This window comes from Actinia tenebrosa, unplaced genomic scaffold, assembly GCF_029948245.1.
Source record: "Actinia tenebrosa isolate PJP-AT-01 unplaced genomic scaffold, QUT_ActTen_1.0 PGA_scaffold4__44_contigs__length_22323623, whole genome shotgun sequence".
Taxonomy (NCBI): domain Eukaryota; kingdom Metazoa; phylum Cnidaria; class Anthozoa; order Actiniaria; family Actiniidae; genus Actinia; species Actinia tenebrosa.
In genome coordinates this window covers 12329451-12353770 of record NW_028292581.1, presented here as the reverse complement: position 1 = coordinate 12353770, position 24320 = coordinate 12329451, and the positions used below count along the sequence as shown (strand labels likewise).

General features: G+C 36.2%; 2 protein-coding genes across 4 annotated transcripts; one reads left to right on the top strand and one right to left on the bottom strand.

Annotated features, from left to right (window-relative positions):
* Nucleotides 1–3: 3 nt before the first annotated feature.
* LOC116302460 (ubiquitin conjugation factor E4 A) lies at nucleotides 4–17104 on the bottom strand. Of its 3 annotated transcripts, none has more exons than XM_089037090.1 (29): nucleotides 16910–17104; nucleotides 16293–16601; nucleotides 15840–15958; nucleotides 15162–15329; nucleotides 15006–15070; nucleotides 13988–14067; nucleotides 13809–13873; nucleotides 12889–13017; nucleotides 12318–12461; nucleotides 11470–11571; nucleotides 10956–11051; nucleotides 9993–10227; nucleotides 9490–9570; nucleotides 9355–9407; nucleotides 9074–9184; nucleotides 7865–8011; nucleotides 7399–7469; nucleotides 6879–6956; nucleotides 6415–6532; nucleotides 5410–5533; nucleotides 4555–4649; nucleotides 3976–4068; nucleotides 3594–3674; nucleotides 2965–3068; nucleotides 2531–2624; nucleotides 1935–2098; nucleotides 1474–1579; nucleotides 855–967; nucleotides 4–310 (listed from the first exon to the last, which is right to left on the bottom strand). In XM_089037090.1, exons 2-29 carry the CDS (start codon nucleotides 16555–16557, stop codon nucleotides 124–126), a joined length of 3288 nt encoding a protein of 1095 aa, XP_088893216.1. In that variant the 5' UTR covers nucleotides 16558–16601; nucleotides 16910–17104; the 3' UTR covers nucleotides 4–123. The 3 variants fall into 3 exon arrangements, with proteins under 3 accessions (XP_088893216.1, XP_088893215.1, XP_088893217.1); XM_089037089.1 differs by having other exon boundaries at nucleotides 16293–16568; nucleotides 16910–17103; XM_089037091.1 differs by lacking the exon at nucleotides 12889–13017 and having other exon boundaries at nucleotides 16293–16568; nucleotides 16910–17103.
* A 176-nt stretch (nucleotides 17105–17280) lies between these two features.
* LOC116302654 (NEDD8-conjugating enzyme UBE2F) lies at nucleotides 17281–23612 on the top strand. The gene is made up of 9 exons (XM_031712001.2): nucleotides 17281–17506; nucleotides 17611–17640; nucleotides 18989–19054; nucleotides 19627–19694; nucleotides 20175–20245; nucleotides 20887–20944; nucleotides 21048–21080; nucleotides 21234–21296; nucleotides 22120–23612. The coding sequence occupies exons 1-9, from the start codon at nucleotides 17389–17391 to the stop codon at nucleotides 22177–22179; spliced, it is 567 nt and encodes a 188-aa protein (XP_031567861.1). The 5' UTR covers nucleotides 17281–17388; the 3' UTR covers nucleotides 22180–23612.
* Nucleotides 23613–24320: the final 708 nt, after the last annotated feature.

Here is a 24320-nt window from a genome sequence, read left to right as displayed (position 1 = left end):
GGGGGGGGGGGGGAAGAAATTTTGTCATCTAATCCTTACATTTGACTTATCTTCACCTATCCACTCACTATACCAAGGACATCCCCCCTCATTCCACTCTAGTGAGCTATCAAAGCCAATCAATTAGTCTTCACTGTCAATGCTGTTGCTGCCGTTGACATCTCTCTCTGTGGCAGAATCACTTTTATCCTTGTGTGCTGTATGTTTACTGTGTTCAACCAACCACTCGTCTATCCTGGCCTTCAGTGCTTCATCTAGTCTTAAGTCACAAATGTTTAGTGGCTTTCTGTTGAAGGGATCTTTCTGATCACTGTTGAATAAAATGAAAAAAATATCATTGCCAATAAAATTAATAGTTTGTGTTTGACTTAACTTATTCAAAATCATTGAAGCAAATCAACCATCCCTTGTACTATTGAGGTGCCTCTCCACTTAAGACGGTTAATATGGGGGCAATTTGAAATAAAATGATAAAATAATATGCATTAGATACTGAATGCAGCATAGAGTGCATGCAGTAAAACCATGAAGTAAAAACAAAATTGACACCTACAAATAGCACTATTTAGTGAGTAATAGTTGCTTCCACTCGACCAGAACATTCATTACAAAGACAAATACACAAGAGACCATTTGTGTCTTTTGTTTAATAAATGTTCTGGTTGAGTGCTAGCAACTATTACTCCGCACTTAATAGCTACTATTTGTCAGCATCAACTTTGTTTTTATTTCATGGTTTTACTGCATGCGCTCTATTATTATCAACTGTAAATGGATTTCTGGTGGGTTTTTCAGTTTATTCCCCTGCAATTTTTAGTGTCAGAATTGTTATAAGAGTATTTAATTGTTAATACCTGAGTAAATGCCTGCATATGATGTCTCTGTCGACAATCTTCCCTGATGTTGGCAGAATCATGGGATTTCTCATCAAGGTGTCCATAATTGGATCTTTAAACTCATCTGGAGGCTTTTGGAAGACAACAAGATTATCATTATAATCATCCACAATATATTGCCCTATTTTCACTATGCCATCATGATAAAATAAGACATTAAATATTTTTTTCAACTGCTAATCTGAGTATGTGTTACAAATTTTGGCTTACGACAAAAACCACAATAATTCATTTGGCACTGTATACTAGACGTACATAGGTGTTATTCCAAATAATCAGAAAATAAAAAAGATATGGATTATTTCTGGCTTATTGCATATTTCCAGAAATTATCCATACCTTCCCCCCCACCCCCCCCCCCCCCCCCCCCCCCCCCCCCCCCGGAATTTGGAATTTTTGAGGTATAGGGGGAGACAGAGAAAGAATAAAATTACAGAGTTTGTATGGAAGGAAATTGAAATTTCTGTGGGTAGGGAAGAGTCTTTGGGGGAACTATTATAATAATGGCTTCTGGTATAACTGGAACTTTGATATTAGCCACGTTACCTCAAAATAATTATTTTCAAACACTCCTTACCTCTGGTAATTCACTGTCATCAATCTTGGCAAGTGTTGCCATGCTTTCCACTTTTCTGGCCAGCTCACTAAGCCTGAATATCACTGTAGCTGGCCTGCCAATCAACCTACAAGGTAATATTGTATGCAAGAACAAGTTACATTGCATCCCAAAATTTTTTTTACTCTAAATAGACCCTTTTGAAATTCATAAATACTGCTGTGTTTCTTGATTACAAACTCTTTACTCAGGAATAACCTCATTTCAGTATCAAAATATTCAATAAAAATACCAATGGTAAAGTAAAGAATGCATAGTTCTAGTTACACAATACAAACACTTTGGAATTCCATGTAGCTTCACTGGAACACATGAATATTTGACATAATTTTAAGGCTAACCCTGAGCAACAAAGAAACTAGAGTATTAAAAGTGTATTCATGCAAAATTTGATTCAAAAACTTGATAGTTGATATACTTACTTGAGAACTCTTTCTGCATGTTCAAACAAAGCTTTTGAATACGAGCGCTCATCCCGACTAACTGCCTCAAGAAAGACTGGTTCATCACCCAAGTTCAGATATATATCAACAATATCAGATACTAACTGTTGGGGCTTGAAATGGAACTCTGAGAAGTCTTTAACCTGCCAACATAAAATTTGTTCATGACTTTCATAACCAAATGGCAACATTTCTATACTACTAAAGGATAAAGATATATTTACAAGTCTAAACCCTGTTACTATTAAGCCTTATGCTTAATTCATCCTGCTATATTTTCCAATCTAAGCCCCACTTTTTAGGTGCACCCACTTATAAGGCTGTGCCAATGTTTTAGGGTGCACCCACTTTTCCGGGGGAACACCCACTTTTTAGGGTACACCCCCTTTTTAAAGTTCATCCCACTTTTTGGGGTGTGTCAATTTTAAAGGTTGTGCCTACTTTTAAGAGTGCAACCACTTCTTAGGGTGCACCCCACTTGGTGTACCCTGTAATATCCCTGTATGATACACAGCAGAGGTTGTCAGTCATTATAATCTGACTTTAAAAAACTCACTGTATATAGGAGGACTAACCTTAAAAGAACCCATTTTGGGTCCAACCAGATGCAGTAGGAAGTAGTTCAACATTCCTGCAATTCTATTGGCCATGCAGGGTATGACAAATGGCCTGAAATCATGGAATATTTCCGAAGGTAAGTATTTAAATAGTTTTAATGCAAGTTCTCAGCAAAATAAGTCAGTGTATGTTGCAGGTTTGGAATTGATTTTTATTTAGCAGTAGAAATAATATGCACATTTTTGGACCCAAAATTTCTAACAAGCTGAAAAATACCAATGATGTGGGCCCAAGACGCTATGCACCCAAAATGCTAACGAGGCCCCAAAATGCTATTGAGACCACAAAAATGCTAATAAACTAGTCTCCAAAACTTTTATCTACTCTATACCAAAAATACACATTTAACCAGTTGTGTGGGTGAAGTCATGTTGTTGACTAAAATACCAACCTTTTGAGCTCTGTTGTAAGGTAATTAAGAGTATGCACAGTTTCGTTGGCCAAGATATTATGACTTTTTGCCATTTGACCAGTCTGCCGCAGCTCTCTTTGGAACTAAATATCAATTGAAAAAAGTTATTAGATCTATTGAAATGAATAAATATTGAATAATAAATAGGAACTGTTGAAAAAAAACAACCAATCAGAAATCAGAAAATACAGCCCGGAAAGCTGTTATATAGACCCCTTGCATGTGTCGTCAAAGCAGCTCAATCTGGGGGACAAAACAAAAGAATTCCAATCTCTTGAGAATTGGAACCTATTGTTTTGTCCCCCAGATTGAGCTGCATTCCAAAGTGCTGCAAGGGGTCTATATCTGGGGGTGTTGAACACTGTTAATTCCCATCAGCCACTGCCAACTATTCAATGATGTGAGATTAAAAAAAACACTATTGAACATCACACTTGTCACTACTTGTATTTACTCTCCTGAAGATTGTTACAGGTCCCTCAAAAGCATTGTATAACAAGCTAGTATATACAATGTATATAGACCCCCAAGGCTTCAAGGCTGGCATGCTTGAATGATAGCAAAATGATTCCAATTTGCAATCAAGCAAGGCTGATAACCAAACTTACCTCTTGCCGTTCTTCTTCTGAGAGTCCCTCAATTTCTCCATTATCTTGTCGTAACTGCATCTTTTTGATTTGTGCCATGAACTGATGACATAATAAGATGATTATTCATTATTATAGACAGCACTTGATTGCAAGGGTGAAAAGTACTATAATTTATTATACTACTGCCATCAAAGTAAGAAGTATTAAAGAGGTCAGTCACGCAAGAGAGGTTAGTAAATAGGGAACAGAATCATCCTCACTTGCATTCAAATATAACAGAGATTTTGTGATGGTGTGTGTGTGTGTGTGGGGGGGGGGGGGGGGTAGCTTTATATAGCCTCCCACTCGGACACAGTCCCTATGCATACATTACAAACATTATTAAGACAATAAGACTAACCTCTAGAGCCTCGTCCAGTAAGAAAACAGCATCGTTGATTAGCAAGTTTATGAACTTTAATACTAATGGAGGTTGCTCTTCTTTTTTCTTCACCTGAAAAAACAAAGGCCATTAAGAAATAAAATGAACATCTGTTCAAATTTGGAGTGTTTATTAGCCAAGAATGAGGTGTGGCAACCAGCACAGTCACACTCCATTATGTTGTAGTGTCAAATACTTGGGATTAGCGCTCAGTGCAAAGGGTAGGAATGAAAGTCCTGTTATTAGAGATCGTTCATATTTTATAGGGGAGGGGGGGTGGCAGTTCAGGGATTTCCTGATTAACCCATACAAGGCAAAGGCTCATACTAGTTTCTTATATTTTCCAATGTTTTTCAATTTTCCAATAGCCCCTCCCCCCCCCTCACATTTTAGGTCGCTCCCTGGCTCATGCAAGGAATCTGGCATCCCTCTCTACTATTGCATGAAAAATGGTCCTTCCCTTGTTTGGCATTCTGTTTATAATTATTGTAAAAGTGCTGTGCAACTTGGATGTTTTTTTTTGTGCTCCCCTCTCGATTATTATTAAGCTTCTCTTACATCCATTTGGAAGTTACAAAGAGAAATGAAGGTGTCCCTGTATTTCTGTTGACTCCACATATACTCCAGTACGGTATACATGTGATGGCGATAACCTAAGATAAACGAGTACCATGGCATTAACATTTACTAAGACAAAAAAATAAAAAATAAAATGCAATGTTTAATTGTTCATAATTCCTTTTATTTTCTTATTTGCTGAGTTATTTATTCAAAACTCATTCTTTATTTTTCTTATTTATTCACTTGAATCTCTATTCATTATCATTCATTCATTCCTTTTCTCCTTATTCATTCATTCCTTTGCTCTTCCATTTATGCACCTATTCCTTCCCTTTTCTCCTTCTTCATTCATTTATTCCTTTGCTCTTCCATTTATGCACCTATTCCTTCCCTTTTCTCCTTCTTCATTCATTTATTCCTTTGCTCTTCCATTTATGCACCTATTCATTCCCTTTTCTCCTTCTTCATTCATTTATTCCTTTGCTCTTCCATTTATGCACCTATTCCTTCCCTTTTCTCCTTCTTCATTCATTTATTCCTTTGCTCTTCCATTTATGCACCTATTCATTCCCTTTTCTCCTTCTTCATTCATTTATTCCTTTGCTCTTCCATTTATGCACCTATTCACACTCTTCAAATTATTTTTTTTGTTAATTTATTCATTCACTCAGTGCTCAAATCTAACTTTTTCAGAGTTTAGGAAATGGGCTAATATTGTAAGTCTATTAACCCAGTAACCCAGCAATTCATTCCTTCTTATCCATTTATTTGTTCCCTTCTTTCATTTAATACGCTCTCTCTCTTTGCCTTCCTTACCCTGACCAATAATTAACCATATCTCTCATTACTCACCAAATTTCTGTTCAAACTGCATAGAATGGCCAGTGAACTCAATGTCAATGAACAGTCTCATCAATGCAACGGGGAGATGTTTTATGGCTTCCTTGTGATCAGAAAATACCTGCTGTCGATGGAACTAAAAATCGAATGGAATATTATACTGTCAAAAATCTTGCTGAATATTGCAGGGTAGTTTTAATGTTGGCAAGGAGACTTACCTGGAAACCTTAATAGGGAGGATGGTGATGATGGGTGATGATGCAGGCATATTTTTAAAACAGTTTTTCATGCATGGCATTGTACTCCTTGCCAAACATGGAAAAGCACCCACTAATGTTCTAGCGAGCATCGTCTCCTTGCTAGGACATGAAAAGCACCAACTAATGTTCTAGCAAGCATCGTCCTCCTTGCTAGGACATGAAAAGCACCAACTAATGTTCTAGCGAGCATCGTCCTCCTTGCTAGGACATGAAAAGCACCAACTAATGTTCTAGCAAGCATCGCCCTCCTTGCTAGGACATGAAAAGCACCAACTAATGTTCTAGCAAGCATGGTTACGGCAAGGACAACAGTGCGCATGTGAAAAACCATTTATAAAATGTGCTTGATGTGTCATTATCTGGCATCTTCATCCTCACTAGTGGATCATGGATCTTTCTCTCAAAATTTGAGAATAGCAAATGTATTTATAAAAAGATTCCGTTTTGAAGTTGTGAAAAAGACTTCATAGGTACTGAAATCCAGTATATAATTACTTGGTATTAATCAGCTCATAGAATGAGTTTCATTCAGTTTACAAGGATGGCTAAACATTGCCCAATAATATTAGGTGAGACTGACACATCTAAATATCAACCTCTTAAAATTTGATCCTATAGGGAGATATTGATGATAGGGCTAACCTCAATATCTTCTTTCCCACTCACCGATGCTAATAAATTAGTGTTAAAAAAAATGACTTTCATTTTCACTTGTGCTGTTCTTGACTAATTCTTAAGATATCATGGCAGTACATACCATGACTAGAGGGGATCTTTCCATTTCTACTTCTTGATTTTTTCTCACAGGAACAATTGCTTCTAATGCTTCAGCCAACTTGGCTCTGAGATGAGGATTCTTGACACGCTCAGGGCTCCTTTGAGGAGAACAAATTGATAAAAAAGAATGAATAAATAAATATGAAAATAAAATAACTGACTGAGGATCATCTAGTTGGATGTTTAAGAGACAGTATATTAAATGTTAGTAATTAAATGTAAGTGACAGATGAATGGATGGATGAATGAATGAATGAGAGAAAGAATGGATTAAAAAAAGGAGTAAAATGAGCAAATACTGTAAATGAATAAGATTTTTTTATTAAAAGACTTAATTGCTAACTTAAATAATGGATAGATTGAAAGATGATAATGATGACAGGATGCCATCGAAACATCGAAATCTATCTGTGTTAGTTTTTCTGATTAATTTAGGATTCTTACCCCATAAAGATCACAAAAAAGGTCAAAAAGTGATGTAAAGACTTGCCAGCACTTTCTAAGGTTTCTTCACTAAAATGTCTGTAAACAAAAACCAATGTAACCATAAGTCTAGCACACTTAGATCAAAAAGACTATTTGTACTACATTATTAGTGCCTACAATGAACATGAATACATAATTAGATACGAAGCGCCCATCCACAGGGGTGGACAAAGGTATATTAGGTGTACTGCAAGTTTGACACATCACATCATACCCTATGTTGCGTGGGCAGGTTAAACACCATATTATTTTTATGTTGTTGGAATGAATGTGAGAAATACTGGTTCGGCTGTACCTTATACAACACAAAGGATTTTATTTTGTGCATCACATCTTACCAGAGGTTGGGCGGGCAGGTTACACGCAATTTTTATGTTGTTGGAACAAATGTGAGAAATACTGGATTGTACTTTACATAACACAAAGGATTTTTTTCAGCTCTGAGAGGAGTCTGTTTATGCCCAGTGTAGAATATTACCTTAGAAAGATTATAAAGTCTGCCATGTTTTCAACCAAAAATTCAGGGATGAAAAGAAGACCTGCTGGTGTCTGTAAGCATAAGAGAACCAAAATATACACAGTCACAATCAATAAAATAAAATACTGTACAAGGACCGTGGAGGGGGAGGGAGCTTGGAATGAAAGCTATAACCACCCTACTAGCCTTTTATACTTTGTAATCTTAGCCTCCCCCCACTTTTTGCCTCCCTCTACTAACTAGGCTCTTATGTTTTTTATGCCCCCACCCCCACTTTACCCCTTACTCCTATATTTTCCTATCTTAGCCCCCCCCCCCCCCCCCCACTTTTTTCCATACTAGTCTCCTATATTTGCCAGTCGTAGCCTCTCCCCCACTTTTTTCCATACTAGTCTCTTATGTTTTCTATCCTGCCCTCCCCCTCCTTGCTGTAGCTATCTTAACCTTGGTGTAGCTAGGCTTTTACCTGTTCTGGCAAAGGCAATTGTAATTCTTTAAATTCCTTCATGTCTTGAAAATCATCCCCAGCTAAAGCTACTTGGTTCAGCCATGATGCCGTAGCTGTGTAGAATCGCATGACAAGTTCAAGGGAGGTAGGATTTAGAAGATGAGTCTGATGGAAGAAAGCATTAGGAAATCTGAATAAATGACCACTCTCTGTCATTAGTTCACCTTTTGTAATAAGCTGTTTGTTGCATGATGGTGTCATTTTACTACAACAGTGCCAACTAAAATGCAACGTGAATTTTCTTTCTTTTTTGAATTTCCTCGTGAGAATAGTAAGACAATTGGTGCTAATTAACTGAACAAAAGGAATCTAGTAGTGGTAGTAAATAAAGCTATAATGCAAGTGATTTATAACATACTTTAAAACTAAAAACTTTTATGGTCAGGAACAATTCACAACTTAAAAGGGGAAAATGAGTGAAGATAATGGATGCTATGTGAATGTTAATGATTGACAAGTAATCAGAAAGTAGTTGATGAGTGTTTTTAAGTGATCAATCTGACAGCTATTGTGTGATAATGAGTGGTAATGGAAAAGTGGTCACCATGCAAGTAGCTGGTAGCTGATGAATTTTTATTTATAAGCTAGAAAAGAAGTATAGAACACATCCTGTCATGAAAGGCTGAAAGGGGTACTCTGAAAAAAATCAATTGAAATAATCATATAATGACTGTTCATGATCAGGAGTCTTTCCTGTACTGTAGCTCAGTGGTATAGTAGAGTATGCCGACTGTCATCTGCAAGGTCATGGGTTTGATTCCTATCCTGGACTCTAGAGTTCCCCTTTGAACTAGCAATAAAAAGATAAATTATTCTATACATGTAGTTGGTAGCTGTTAGTGCGCAAGTGTATGATTAGCTATTGAATGGATGAGTAATGATGAAAAGGTAAATTATACACCGTGAAAAAATGAAAAAACTTACTGACGTAAAAGAGAAAGAGGTGGTACAAAGGAGTATATATATGATAGAATAAGACAAAAGAAACCAATGAGAGCAAGGTAGCCAAGGAAACAAAAACAAACAATCAAAAGACAAAAGAAAAGGCTAGTTATTGAATGGATGGTAATGTATTGGTTGGTAATACTTGGTACATGTAATTTATTGGTTGGTAATACTTGGTACATGTGATACTATAGGCTGACATATACAGATACAATGTACTACCTTCAAACTAAGCTGCTGGATGATCCCCTTTTCAAAAGTGGCTTTCAGAGTACTAAGCATTACACTTTCAACACCTTGCTGGGAAGATGCATCTTGATAGGTTCTTTGCATCTAGATTCATTAAACAAAGATATACATTTATCAACTATTTTTTAAGCCATAGGTAACTTTAATCAGTAGCGGTGAATGAACTAACCATTACAATTCATTTATAACATGCTGTATATAATTCATAATATATAATAATTCATGCTGTATAAAATATAGCTATAGATACTTACTTGTGCAAGGTCATTCATTAATTTTCTGTATTTCTCACAAATTTTCCAAACTCCTAAAAAAATAGATGTACAAGAACAATCAGAGGTTACAATTTATCATCAATGCTTGCATGAAAACAGAACGTAATTTCTTACCCAGCTGTAAGCATCTGTGGGTCATGAAGAACAGCTCAGTCACGAAACCAAATGGTTCTGTGTATTTTAGCTTTATATTTTCTGTGAAAAGAATAAATAAATAAATGAATAAATAATTTAACCAACTCTATTATTACAAACCAAAACTTTTATTATTTAATGATCAATGTGTTGTTGAAAAGGTATAAAAATTTGCTATAATCATGATTACGCAGTGAAAAATTAGTGAACCAATTGATCATTACATCATTATGTACCTTCAATTTTATCTGAAGCAGAACCCTGAAAAAACCCCAAAGCTGATCTAAGTCAGGGCACCGCTAACACATAGATTTAATTGGAATTTAGCATTTAGGTTTTACTGAGTGAGGAGAACCTGGAGAAAAGCCTTTGAATCAAGGGAGATACTGTACCTAACAAACTCTACTCACATAAGATGATCATGAGTCCAGGATTTGAACCCTAGATCCCAGAGAAGAGGCACTACCCTTGAATGTACTCACCATCACCACTCATTACAAGTCTAGTTTCCTCTTCAAATCCAACAGAATGCATCCCAGCAGCTTCGTTAGAGAGCATATCAAGGTTTGATACAATAGCACAGTAACGAGGGTCAATCCGGAGAAGCTTAGGAGAGGAAGGGTCCAAGAAAGGCTGACATAACTTGAGTAACACAGAACCAAGGTTCAAGAAAAATCCATCATCGGCTAAAGTCATGGCAAAAAGCTCTGACATCATCTGACGGAAAACAGATGAATTGATATCATTTTAGAAAAATTTTATGAAGCCATGGGAAGGAAGCTGCCTGATCAGAATACATGTAGTATCCTTCCATGTGTCCAATTTCTCCATTCATCCCTCCCATCCTTGGTCCCTCCCTCTCGTCATCCTTTCCTCCTTCCATAAAACAATTCCTCTACCCACCTCTCCTTCCCCCTGCGCCTCCCTTCCTCCATCCTTCCCTCCATGAATCCATTTCACCATGCATCCCTTCTTCCTTCCACACATTTCTCCTATACTCCGTCCCTCCCTCTTATCCTCCATCCATCCTGTCATCCCTTCCTTCCTTCATGAACCCATTCTTCCACCCATGCCTTTCCTCTATCCTCCTTCTCACTTTTTCTCCATCCCTTCCTCCATACCACCTTCCATCCATTTCTCCCTCTATCTATTCATCCATGCCATCCCTCTCTTCCTCTCAATCTATCTATTTATCCATTCATTCAGTCACCCATCCCTCCCCCTATGCCTCCATCCATTTACCTTTTCATTCATCATTCATTTATTCATCACAATTACATTTATTCCTTCCTTCATGCATACATACATCCATACATACATCCATGCATTTGTTCTTCCATTTGTGATGTCCCTCATTCCATCATTGGACACTATTCATCCATTTCTCCATTCATCTATTCTGTTTCCTGTAAATTATTTCTGACTACAAATTCTGCAAGACCTACCCTTTGCCTTGGCATATTGCTGTGTAGACAAGAACCAACCCATCGCAATATCTCATGCTTACAATTCTTGGATGCTTTCAGCATGTCAAAGAAAAACTTAAAGAAATAGATATTAAATATGGCTGTTATAAATGGAAAGAAAAACGAAATATGCAAATATATGCTCAAATCACTGTTTTCCCATTTCTAATATTTGCCAATCCATTAGGAATAAGGGACCATTCTTAATTGATTTTTATGGTTTGGGAAATGGAAAAGCAGTGGTTATATCCATTATATTATATCTATAGCACAAACAGTGAATTTGGAGAAGACAGAAAAATACTTCTATTCAGTACTGTAGCTGTTATTACAGTTGAGCCTTCAATGTGATAATTCTTTTGTTTTAAGAATCAATGCTTGTTGTCTCATTTGCATCTCATTTCCACGCATAATATCTGCTATTTAAGTTTCTCTGAAAACAAAGTTGTCTACAAGATCAAAGACAACAATTTAACCCTTTTTTTTCAATTACCTTGAAGTGTTTGTTGGAAAGTGAGTCCAGCTGAGTTCTTAGGTTCGCCATGGTTGCTTGCATATCTGCCTGGGTTTGTTGAGATGGCTGAAGGAAATGTTCCTGAAACAGAATAGGACAAAAACCAGCTATGAAATCCTTCAACATTCAATTTAACATATTGACACTATCTCAGGCCTGATCATCAAAGTCAGGGTACAGCTAATTCAAAGTTTAGCGAGAGAGAAAGTTAAAAAATGTTTTCCAATACCAGAAAACATGTCATTCCCTTGAGAATAACATTCTTTGTTTGAGTCGTATCCATATTCATGTGTTTTCTAATATGCAACTGTTAAACAAGGAAATGATACTCTAGGGAATGACATGGTTTGAAACAGTGAAAAGTGCATTGAATTCTTCCAGCTGATTTGAGAGAAAATATTAGCCAATCAGAATTGAGAAAATTTGCAAAACTGACTAGTACAACTATAGAATACCCCGCAAGGAAAAGTATTATAGTGGGCTGCCTACGCGCCTACGCATTCATTGTAGAAATAAACAATCGAGTACCTTGGGGTTAGGTTCAGGGTTAGGATTGGAGAAGGCTTTGGTGGGGTATTCTATCCCAAAACTGAGGTGTCACTTCCTTCTTGAAATTACTAGTAGGCCACCAAATGAAAAAAAAAATTGCTAATAAATAAGCTGTCTATGACAGTGTAACACAATGACTAATGAGATATATATTTTTATTGCAATGGTGACTGGGACAGGTTTTTATTTGTTATTGGTCAATTTTCACAGGTTTCATGACACCTCAGTTTTGCTGCGATATCCTTTCTATTTCAGATCAGTTGGTCAGGAGGACTTACTGAAGGTTTGTTTGGGTCTTGTGAAACACTTGACAGAGCAAGATAGGGACCAATAAGGGTTTGTGTTTGGAATGCTCTACCAGACTGCAACTCTAAAAATAAAGCCTGTCTTGGTGGAAGCCAACAATTGCAGGATACAATCAGCTGTGGGGACAAGAAAAAGTAAAAGATTGTGGAAGACATTACATAAAATAATAATTTGTACAGTCACCTTCAAAACCTTCTATTTATGGTCACCCTAAAACAAGCTTACCTATCGGGCTGATCTGATAACTCACAGATCAAACCCTGAAACAACCTCTGGGCTGATCTGAGGTGGGGCATAGATAGCTCACAGATCAAACCCTGAAACAGCCTCTGGGCTTATCTGAGTCAGGGCACAGCTAACTCAAAGATCAAACCCTGAAACAACCTCTGGACTGATCTAAGTCGGGGCACAGCTAACTCACAGATCAAGTTGGAAATTAGCATGTTAGACCTGTTTTTGAGGAGGGAGAAAAACTGGAGAAAATGCTCCAAATTAATGGTCAATATGTCAAAGCATGAAAGCCTCAAATATACTATACTGTACCTCAGCTAGTTCACTTTGATTAGCAAAGAAAGTGAGCAGATCAATGTACTGGAATGTCTGATTTCCATACAACATTACTTCATTCTTATTCTCATTCAGCATGAATATAATGGGAGAGAATATTGATTCCTGTTTTTAAAAAAATTATGTGATTATATACTGTAATCTCCCCTGCAAGCAGAGGTGCTTTCCTACCCCAAGGAAGTGAGAGGAAAAGAGATACATGTACCTCAGTGCGAGCAGGCTAGAAAAAAACCTCTGCTCACAGGGTAGAGAGAGTGGTGGTCAGGGGTCGAATGTATCACAACATTATGACCATGCTCATATTGTTTTGCCCTCATGGTTACTTAAGGAATTTGCTGTTTGCCAGCTTTACATAGTTTGCTAGATCTCTAGTACTAGTTACTACTACAGTTCCCACCCTCTTTTACTTTGTCTACTGGTAAGTATCCAAAAATACTTCACTGAGAATTTAAGTGTGATAGGTGCCAGGGTGACCCATGGTTTAGTTGCCATGGAAACCTTCTTGCTAGCTTGTACATCCACTGTCAGTCCCTGATGATGTTTGCTCAATATCTATCTGTCAGTGTTTTGTTTCCCATTTACTTCAACTTCCATCTATTTCAATTCCCATTCATTTCAATTCCCATTTATTCGTACTCCCATTACTTATACTCCCATTTATTATACTCCCATTTCTTTCAATTCCCATTTCTTTCAATTCCCATTTCTTTCAATTCTTATACATTTCAATTCACATTTATTTCATTTCCCATTTATTTTAATTCAAATTTATTCTAATTCCCACTTATTTCAATTCCCACTTATTTCAATTTCCATTATTTCCATTCTCATTTATTGCAATTCCCATTTATTTCAATTCCCATTTATTTCAATTCCCATTAATTAATTCCACTTACCACTTCTCTTTTGTTGGAGTATTGTTGAAGCAGATCATGTACAAATGCTGGAAAGGTTCTGTCACCTAACAACAGAGATCATTAGTCTTGTTATTAAACAGATTAACATACTGTATCTCATATTGTACATCATGTCCTCTCCCGTCATACATCAAAATACTCTCCTGTCAACTACATACCTTGCATTGAAATGAATAAATCAAATAACTGTTTGTGTGGATCCTGGCTTGGGAACAAGTCAGAGCTCAGAAGACAAGTACTGTTTAATAAAATGTAATAAAATTGAATCAGTTCAAAGGTTGTACAATTTTGTTAACTAGAATATACCATACAATAAATATCTGCCCAGTTAGCTCAATTAGTAAAAGTATCGGTCTTGTAGGGGGTTGTGATTCCAGGCCCAACTAGCAGACCAACACCCAGGGTCTTAAAATAAATGCTCTAAGGAGAAGTGCTGACTTTATAATTTCACTGTACATCTGCAAATGGTTTGACATTCACATGGCTCTGATGACCAAGTTAATGGTGCTCCCATCCCTAATCAACTAGTAGAGACATTTACACTGTAAAGAGGATCACAACTTCATCACTTGAATAACTTTTAAGTGTTATCCTCTATAAACAAAGTTGGTATTTTACAGTATATTCAAAAATTAAACAGGCAAGAAGCAGGTTTGAGATACAGTACATCTGTGTCTGAACTATAAATAATAGAAATGATCTACTTCTTGCTGAATTTACTAGCCTATTCATTAAAAAAAGAAATAGAAAATGTGTGCAGCAGCATGGATTAGTAGAACATAAACTGGAGAATCACAATACATAGTGTAAACAATCCCCAAGTGCTTCATAATAGGACTCAAAATGATTTCCTCAAAATGATTGACAGCTAACAGACAAGGTCAATTCAAACACCTCTTACAAGGTCCGCCCTCTTGACCGGCCACATTGACTGGTCACATACTGATAAGTCTTATTTGGCCAGTCATCATTTCTGGCCATTGAGCTCAGTTGTTATTTTTGCAGCAAAGCAAGGAACCATTATTTTGGATATGAAGTAAAACACATGCATTGTGCTCTCATAAAGCACACATTCCAACCAATCAGACAAGTAGATTTGTAAGAGTTACAGATGGCACAATAATATGTCACTACAGTAGCCTCAACACATGATTGCAGCAAGAGTTATTTCCTTACCCAGCATAAGACACTGCAAGATTTTGGGCTTTTTCAACTACTGGACATAATTCTGGCTTCTTTGCCTGCGTGTTAAGTGGAAATTAATGATTGAAATAACTTGAACAAAATCAAATACTGTAATATAAAAGATTCAGGGACTGTCAGTTAATGTACCTTAAACTTGACATAGTCTTCATAAGCTCTCCTGTAACAAGCATTGAGGTATTTGATGTTAGGAGACTCTCTTGCCTCAAGATCAGCTGTCAGTGATGTTGAATGAGCTCCACCAGTTACTATGGTATTATTGCTAGGATGTACCATTGTTAGTCTTTCCATTAGTGCCTGGAACAAAGTTTAAGGAATATATTATTCATCGATTTAGTCAGCAAGGGTGACATAGCAGTATTTGTCTGTCACTACAGCTGTACATGTGAATTGTACAGGATGAGTCACCAGTATGATTCCTGCAGATACTACCTGTAGGTGGAAAGAGACTTGTGTGTCTCCCTTGCAACAAGGATGTTTCTCTAGGTTGTTTAGTACCAATAACTTAAATATTTTACAACCACCACTCCCTGTGAGGGGCTCCCTGTAAGGTTCCCTCCACATGCACTACATTCTACGTTTACAACATACTGTACAGTACAACCCTCAACTCATATGTTGAAGAAACCAGGAAACCAGGAGAAAACCCTTATGGCAAGAGAGAAAACAAAACATCAAACAAGCTCAACTCACATATGATCCAGTCTGAGCCAGGGCTCAAACCTGCACCACATCAGTGAGATGCAAGATAAACTACTATGCTTCCCATTTCACCAACCAATCACACTGTGATGTTAGTTAATTTACCTGATCAATGCTGTTCCAGCTAAGCAGAAGAGAACTATCTGTGTCATTGGATGTTTCCTTGAGAAACACAGATCTTCTTGGAAGTGAACCAACATGCTTGTTTGCTCGTCTTTCACTGTCTATAACAAAAACATCTACTGTATCATACATGGGCCACGGAAGGGGTGCGACATGGGTGGGGCAGGGGGCTATACCCCCTTCCTCTTTTCCCCATACTAGTTTCAATTTCAGCCCCCTCACATTTTAGTTTGCTTTGTGGCGCCTATCGCAACAATGAAATAAACAGTGTAATGTATGCTTTCAAGCTAAAAACTAATAGCTGCTATTTCATCTCTCGAGAACTAGGAAATATCAGCGAGAATATCCAAGAAAATATCTGATAAGTGCTCTATATTTGATATAACATAGTCGGCACTACAATAGTAGTATATATCAATAAATAATTTTTCTTACCATTACTAAGAGTCACTAAGAATATTCTTTGTAGAATATCATTGATTATTCCTTCATCATTCTGAAGGTCGGCTGAGGGGGTGGATTCAGAGGCTGGTCCATTTATGGTCGTACTTGAAAGTGTCTCTTCCTGTGATTCCTTGTAGCATACAGATACAGGTTCATCGGAGGTAATGTTGCCCTCTCGTTGGTGGTTTGTTTGGAACAAAGCCAAAAATGGATTGGAAGGCAATTGTGATGAAGTGCATTTATTTTTTGAATCCATATCAGATTTATCTAAGATCAAACAGAACGGAATATACTGCGTACCTTTGAAATGAGTAAAACATAAATGATAAGAAGTAAGACTAGTATTGATGATAATTTTCTACCAAAAACTGCATTCTAGTTGTACACTTGAATCACAAACTGGGCCTCAATTTTGAACACGAGAAAAGGAATCTAAACGGAAAAAAATAAGATCCTGTTGTCTCGTGTAGTGGTCGTTGGGGGAGGGGAGGGGGGTGGCAAAAACATTAAAATATATAATATTCATACGTAAAACATTATAGTTATTGTTTTATTTGTAGAGTATTTTACTTGACGTAGAAACTGGATTTATATCTTAACTAAATTACCTGTTTTGGAACGTATCCTACAAGTCGGTTCGACAAGAAGTCCAACCAGAACAGTGATTCAGCATTTCTTCATGATATCAATAATAAAACAGCATTAAAACGAACCTCCGTTCCGTTGTAATTTACTAATACCAAAGCCAATATATACTACTAACTGTGATTAAAACATTTCTGGAAGTTTAAAAAATAATATATCATTTAAAAAATTGAAATTAAACGAAAGAGAAACGTGAAATCTAGAAAAAATGTCGACGTAAAATTTCTGCACCCTTGACCGTGAGAGACTAGGACTAGGACTAGAGCCTTTGGCCGCGAGGAGACTGAGGCTGAGAACCGCTGACCAGTAGTATCGCGGATTCATAATCTTATAGACCGCTGTATAGTTGTGTGCAGGCTCAGATGTGAGAATGATATCAAAACGAAGTAGAAAAATTCCTGTCAAACTGTTGCTAGAAATACGCAATTTTCTCTCATAAAATATGATAACTCTCTCCAAGAAGATCAAGGAAGAGAAAGAGAAGAAGGGTAAAGGCCTTAGTACCAATGAATCACGCAAAGGACAGCGAATTTCTGTCCGAGACGCTCTTCTAATCAAAGGTAGTTCATCAACAGTGTTGGATAATTTAAATCGTCAGATGAAAAATTATTGTTGGTATAAATTTTAATATTTTGTGGTTATTGTTGTTGTTGTTGTTGTACAGAAGCTCAAGAAATGGAAGAATATTTACCAGGTAAGCGATCTTTTTGGTTCAAGCCGTACTTAGTTATGATGGTTGATCATTGTTAATCTATTTTGAGCTGATGATTTGGTAAATGCCTTAATGTGAAGATCGAACATGTCATCGATAAATATGAAACTTAAAACAGGACTTACATGAAATTGCAATCTAACACAGTATATATATGACATTTAGTATATTATATGGCAATTTTGATTCATTTCCAATTAAGATGGGTGATTTTGAACTGCAAATATATTAATTCAATATTTACAGTGTTTTTGTGTATTAGTGCAGTTTTCGTATGACTGTGAAAAGTTCACGGCATGAACACGGTCGTGACACAGCAAGGGATACGCCAGACAAATCACATTGCACAAGAATTTAACCTCCATCCAATCAAATACCCGGAATACGGCATAAACACGACGCAGACACGGTCACGCCAAGATCACAGCACTCTTAGACCAATCATATTGCACGTGAAAAAAATAAGCCAATTAAAAGTTTAGAAAGCATCACGGTCATGGCACGTCACGCTTACAGCAATGAGCTTTTCACAGTCATACAAAAACTGCTCTACAATGATACAGCCAATTGAAAACGTTATAATGTTAAGAAGGAAATTAAAGATAAAGCAATGTTAAGAACATCCTTTAACATATTAATTGGAGGCAGACATGTCTACTCTTGCTTCAGATTAATTTTAGAAAAGAAACTAGTTTTTATCCATGTGATTGGGCCATTACTGCAAGTGTACTTTTACACAACCTATTCTTGGTTTGCAATCAATCTCAAGAGAGCACAATAACAAAAAGGATGTCCGCCATGTTGGAAGATATAACAAAACAATTCATTGAAAAATCTTTTGTCAAATTCTTCCAACATGGCAGCTATGACGTCTATTGCAAACAAAGAATATAAATTCTTTTTATATAACTCCAACTAATACGGCATCACCTTCTATCCACTTTGTGCCAAGTGGCACATACAGTAAGCTAGCTTTAATAATCCATACTTATACGTATAATCCCTTCACAAGAGGAATATCGGAGCCTTTTGAAAGTCTAACCATTTGTAGATGTAATTACAAAGGAAGTAAACACTTTTGCTAAATTTATTTTAAAAGTCTGGATGTTGATCTGACTGCGCCAGGGCTTGAACCAGGGGTACTTCTTACACAACAAACTGATACTCAACCAACTGAGCCAACAGGGTTGTAATTTTATATGACTACATTATAGGATTGAGTTATAATTTGTACACCAACCCACCCCAACTGCAATACACTCTCACAGTCACCCCAAGTTCCAGCTTTACACTTACGTATATGCTTTTCTTCTTTTTTTCCCATGAACAGCAACCTGTAAAGTTGATTTTAAAAACCCAAATATCCTATGTGACTTTCATTTAACAGTAGTTCCAGGTAGGGATATATTCATTGTCTTTATGTTTTATTATAGTATTCAGTGGAGTGTGTAGAAGTTCTAGGCTGTTTCAGGGGGTTTGTCAATACCCCCTAAACTGCAATCATACCCCCTAAATGACAACTAAAGAAATGATAATGAATAATGGAATTAACAGTGGATTCCACAGAGTGGCTCTTCTTCTACTGGATTCCAATTGGAATTTAGAAGTCGATTTTTATGGAGAGAGGAAAGCCGGAGAACCCGGAAAACCCTCGAAGCACAGGAGAGAACCAACGAGCAACTCTACTAACATACAACACTGAGCCCATCGGAAATCAAACCCAATCGATTTGGTGAGAGGGAGCGCTCTCACTGCTATGCCACCTGTGCTTCCAACTATAAACCCCCTACAGATCACCATGATTTTCTCAGCCAAAAGAGCTAGAAGCATTCTTTTACTCTTCCACAGCTTGGTAACCCTTAAACGCTTTGATGATAGCTCTTTAAATGACTATTATTCAAATCTACATATATCCTTATGCTGTCTACATGAACAATCTATTATGTCTTTATATGTTTTTAACTTTAGATGAAGGATTTTGGAAAGATGGAATATTTATTTTTCATATAGTTGTTCCTGAAGAATATAATATTAAGGTATGACATAAACACAAAGTAAGAAATACTTGATTACAGTAGTGCACTGCATCTGCACATAAATTTCTGTAGTAAGTAGCAACCCAACCAAAGGAAATTGGATTCTAAATATATTAATATAAGGCTGGTCACTTGGTAATGGTATAAATTAGTGCAGAAACTGTCTCCGAGACTATGAACACCATCTGCTAAAACTTATATATACTTATTAGTAGCTGTGCTTACTTTATTAGCATTCTCAATTCCCAACCAGAAATTGTTTGGGTAACTCCACAATAAGAATTGAAACAATACGTTCAAATTTGACATTGAGGCACATTGCAATCAATATCACAATGATAATGGCCATGCCTGCCTATACAGTATTTACGCCTGGAAATCCCAGTCAACTGCCTTGAGAGTCCGAATTGAGAGATTTTAATAGAAAAAAGGTTTTCTGTAAAGGTTTTCTGTATAATAATAATTATTGTTTAATTGCAGCCACCAACAGTAACTTGCAAGACAAAGATCTGGCATCCAAATATAAGTGAATCAGGAGAAGTTTGTCTAAGGTACAGTGTATATGTACTGTGCAAACATATATGGATGTTGATATTTGATATTGTTGATATTTCCATGACCTTGTCTTCATGCAGTCAAATATTGTACAGTGTGACTACTATACCAGGGCCACGTAGACTGTGAAAACCAATCAAATTATAGAATGAAAACAATAAATTACAACTTTGGGTAGTTGAGCCAGCAGTAAATAATAACCTTTCAAAATATCTAGTTGTTTACACATAACATCAAGATCAAATATACCATTTTTGTGAATTCTAGGTTTCTGATTGGCTCGACTACCCAAAGTTAGGATGCTCTGTTTTCATTCTACATTTCAATTTATTTTGTTGCTACGTGGCATTACAGTATTAGCACTGTAATAGTTATTTGAAGACCTAAAGCGAAAGAGAGGGTTCAAAATAAAAAATAAAAAGACAGTTTTTATTTTTATTTTGGGCAGGACCAATAATAATTTATTTTTGTAAAAAGAAAAAACACATTTTCCCTGCCTTTATTTTTTTCACTTGGCAGTTCAAAGTTTTTTTAGCCTACAGCCAGTAGTAAAATTTGACCTGAATTTTGGCCATTAGCAGGTTGCTATTTCAAGCCCTGAAAAGACACACAAAGTTCTTTTGTTTAATTTCAACAGTCTATTGCGACAACATACATTAGATGGCTCAGGATGGGCGCCAACAAGAAAATTAAAGGTAAATATATAATCTACAGTGCACTATGGAACACCTATAAATTTCTCAGATTTTCCTCTTAATTCTTATTTATTCTTCCAATTTCTTTCATTTTGATTCATAGGATGTTGTATGGGGTCTAAATTCTTTGTTTACAGTAAGTCAAAATAAAACATCACCAAAATTTATGCTCATGATAATATCAAATTTTATGCTCATGATAATATTAAATTTTTTTTAAATATGCAAGATAGTAATTATCTTTCCAGAAATTTCTCATTTTTTTCATCTTTGTATCTTTTTTTTTTAGGATTTATTAAATTTTGATGATCCATTAAATGTAGAAGCATCACAACAGTTTGAAAAAAATAAGGTTAGGATAAAAATTTGCCAATTAATGCATTGTTATTACCTTAAAATGATGAGCATTTCTATCCAGGATTCATAGTGGTGTAACAAAAGGTCCTATAGTTGTGTAGCAGGAGGAGAGGGGTGAACTTCTACTTTTTGGTGTAACAGTTACTCTTAAATGTACTGGAATTTCATCAGTACAGCCATGGAAAGAAACAAATTGCTGCAAAGGGTTTTTCTGTCATCCTAGCAAGGAAGAATGTAGAATTTAATTCATGATTGATTTGATTTTTTGGCAACAGTAGTACACAAAATAGAAACCTAAATTTTGGAAGAGGAAGTATTTGTCCCCTCCATCCACCCCCATACAAATCCAGCACAATAAGGACACATTCAGTGACCCTCATGTTATAATGAAAAGCCATGGCTGGGAATCACAAATTTTGTTTAATAGCATTTTTACTTATTTTTTCACCATTTTCTGACCACTTTATCAAATACTGGTATGGTAGCTAAGTTAATGCTAGCTGTCATTGGTCACATTTAGATCTCCACTTTCACTGATCGTGTCGTGAAATGATCGCTCCAAATATGCTTCAAAATCATATACAAATGTCTTTCAAGAGACTATGTTTCTTTTAAACAAGTCTCATCGAAGTTTTGTTTTGGTAATTTCCAATGGTAGCAAAAGGACTTCATGATGGTAGCGAAAGGACTCTGGGTGGTAGCAGAACGACTGGTAGTGAAAGTGATGTGCGTGGTAGCGAAATGACCGGTTACCACTTTATATAAATAAATATGATTATAATAATTTACTTAACTTTCATTTCTTAAAAATCCTACAGGATTCCTTTAAACAACGAGTGGAGGAATATATCAGAATGTTTGCAAGTCCAGGAAGATAGCAATAGAAGCCACTTAATTATATATTAATATTAAAACTAAAAAGGAAATTTTAATACTGTACATTATAAATGCTAAATATGGCAAAACAAATGTTTCATTTCCGTTAAACATTTTTCGAAGAAAAAATTAAATTAACCCAAGGTTCTTTTTGCTGTACAAAAAAATATTTCCAACCAATTTTTAATCAAAAAAACTCAGGTGCAGATCTAGGAGAAGTTTGTCAATGTTCATAAATCCATTTATATTCCCTTTTCAGAAATTCCTCCAAAAAAGTAGTGTTTTTGAGTATGTAAGATTTGCATTCATTTTATGGATGAAGCTAATCCACCCACCCACCTACCCCATCCCTTCACCCAATTGAATCTTCTAGATCTGCCCTTAATTTGAATCTGCTAAGTTATTAAAATAAAATGGGAGGAGGGGGACCTAGCTGTATTTGATTTGTAGAGCAAAACTATATCCATTAATTAGTATTAATTTGTATTAGAGTGATTTTACTTGGCCCAGGAGAAAACATAGTTGTAGTAGACACTAAAGGTGCTGACACATTGCACACAACATTGCAAGATACAAACTTGAATTGGGGTGACACACATTGCAACAAGATCACGCAACATGGCTTGTGTCAGCCTGCTATGTTAAGATATTTGGTCAGCAGGTATAAATTTGGTGCAAGCTGATTGGCTGGAAATTTTAAAATGTTGCAGGTAATGTTGATGCCATGTTCACATGATGAAATTTGTTGCACACAATGTTGCAAAAGTAGAGCGCATTTGAACTTCAGATTTGTTGCAACGTTGCGTGAAACAAGTTTGGCGTAGACACGCTGCAACAGTCCTGTTGCATGCAATGTTGAGTGTAATGTTGCACCATGTATCAGCACCTTAATTCTTTTTTTTTTTCTGTTAGTCCTAACCATACAACTTTGTTTCACTAACCAAGTAAATTCACTCCAAATAGCACTGAAATTTACTTTACATGCAGCCACTTAGCACTAGTAATAATTCAGTAATATTCAAAATAATACTGTTTCATGGATAAATAGTGTTTGCACAGTCTATAATCTGAGAACAAAAATAGAGTTTTTTAAGTGGACTGATTAACAAATAATTATCTGGTAAATTTGTATGCAAGGCTATGCACATTACACTGTCTCATGAACGAGTAAACATTTTAAGATTTATTCAGATGAACCATTTCCTGCACCACCCTTCCTCCAACAAAAAATGAATGGTGGAGTAACAAAATTTTCATGAAATTTTGGTTGCCAGATTCTGTTACATGCATAAACACTTAGCTAAAGTACTCAACACTCACACTTTAATAATTAAGAAAAGCTGCAATTAGCTGTATAATTTATCTTGGATCAAAAGTTACATTTGTATAATAAAGAAAGTACATTTATAAAGATATGAAAAGATCTTCATAGTCATACATTACTCTGTCATATGCGTATTGATGCAAGGGAGGATCAGGTGAGGCCTTGGGGGAGGGGGGGGGGGGGGGGGGGGGGATGCCAAAGAGGTTCAGACTACCTTTTCTCTTAGTATGAAAATGATGACAAAAAACCAATACTTTTTTTTTTTTACTAGATATTTCCTTTTGTTTTTAATTGGTTAATTATATGGAATTTACAACAGAACATTTATGTTTCAACTATCTCTGGCCTCGTGATATATACCAGTAGTCTTTGAAAGGCCTGGTTAAAAAAGATTAATGACAGTATCAATGCAAAAGCAAAAGATGGGAGTAAAGTTGCCAGGCAACTGAACTGGTACCCCACCCCCCCCCCCCTGTATAACTGAACTGGTACCCCCCCCCCCCCCCCCCCACAGGTATAATCTTGTATTTTAAAAATCTTAGTTGCTTTTATAAATTGTGTTGTTCCAGAAAATTTCTGTTTCCCACCACAGAGGAACTTTGAATAAAATAGCCCCAACCCCAACTGGAATTTCCAATTTTCTTTTATGAAAACCTTGTAATTTTTTTTTTTTTTTTTTTTTTTTTTTTCTCAGTTTGTTTTGTTTTGTTTCCTTCAGGGTGGGGTATGAATATTTTCTGGAACCCCTTTAAAAAAAGACTAAGGGGAACTGAAAGAAAATAAAGAAAAAAGTAGAAAAAAATTTTTTTTAATCTTTTA

Coding starts and splice junctions, on each gene's coding strand:
- LOC116302654 (XM_031712001.2), top strand. CDS start 17,389: ATGATAACTCTCTCCAAGAAGATCAAGGAAGAGAAAGAGAAGAAGGGT. Junction 17,507..17,610: donor AGACGCTCTTCTAATCAAAG/GTAGTTCATCAA, acceptor GTTGTTGTACAG/AAGCTCAAGAAATGGAAGAA. Junction 20,246..20,886: donor TCAGGAGAAGTTTGTCTAAG/GTACAGTGTATA, acceptor TAATTTCAACAG/TCTATTGCGACAACATACAT.
- LOC116302460 (XM_089037090.1), bottom strand. CDS start 16,557: ATGGATTCAAAAAATAAATGCACTTCATCACAATTGCCTTCCAATCCA. Junction 3,069..3,593: donor CAGAAGAAGAACGGCAAGAG/GTAAGTTTGGTT, acceptor ATTGATATTTAG/TTCCAAAGAGAGCTGCGGCA. Junction 311..854: donor ATATGCAGGCATTTACTCAG/GTATTAACAATT, acceptor TTTATTCAACAG/TGATCAGAAAGATCCCTTCA.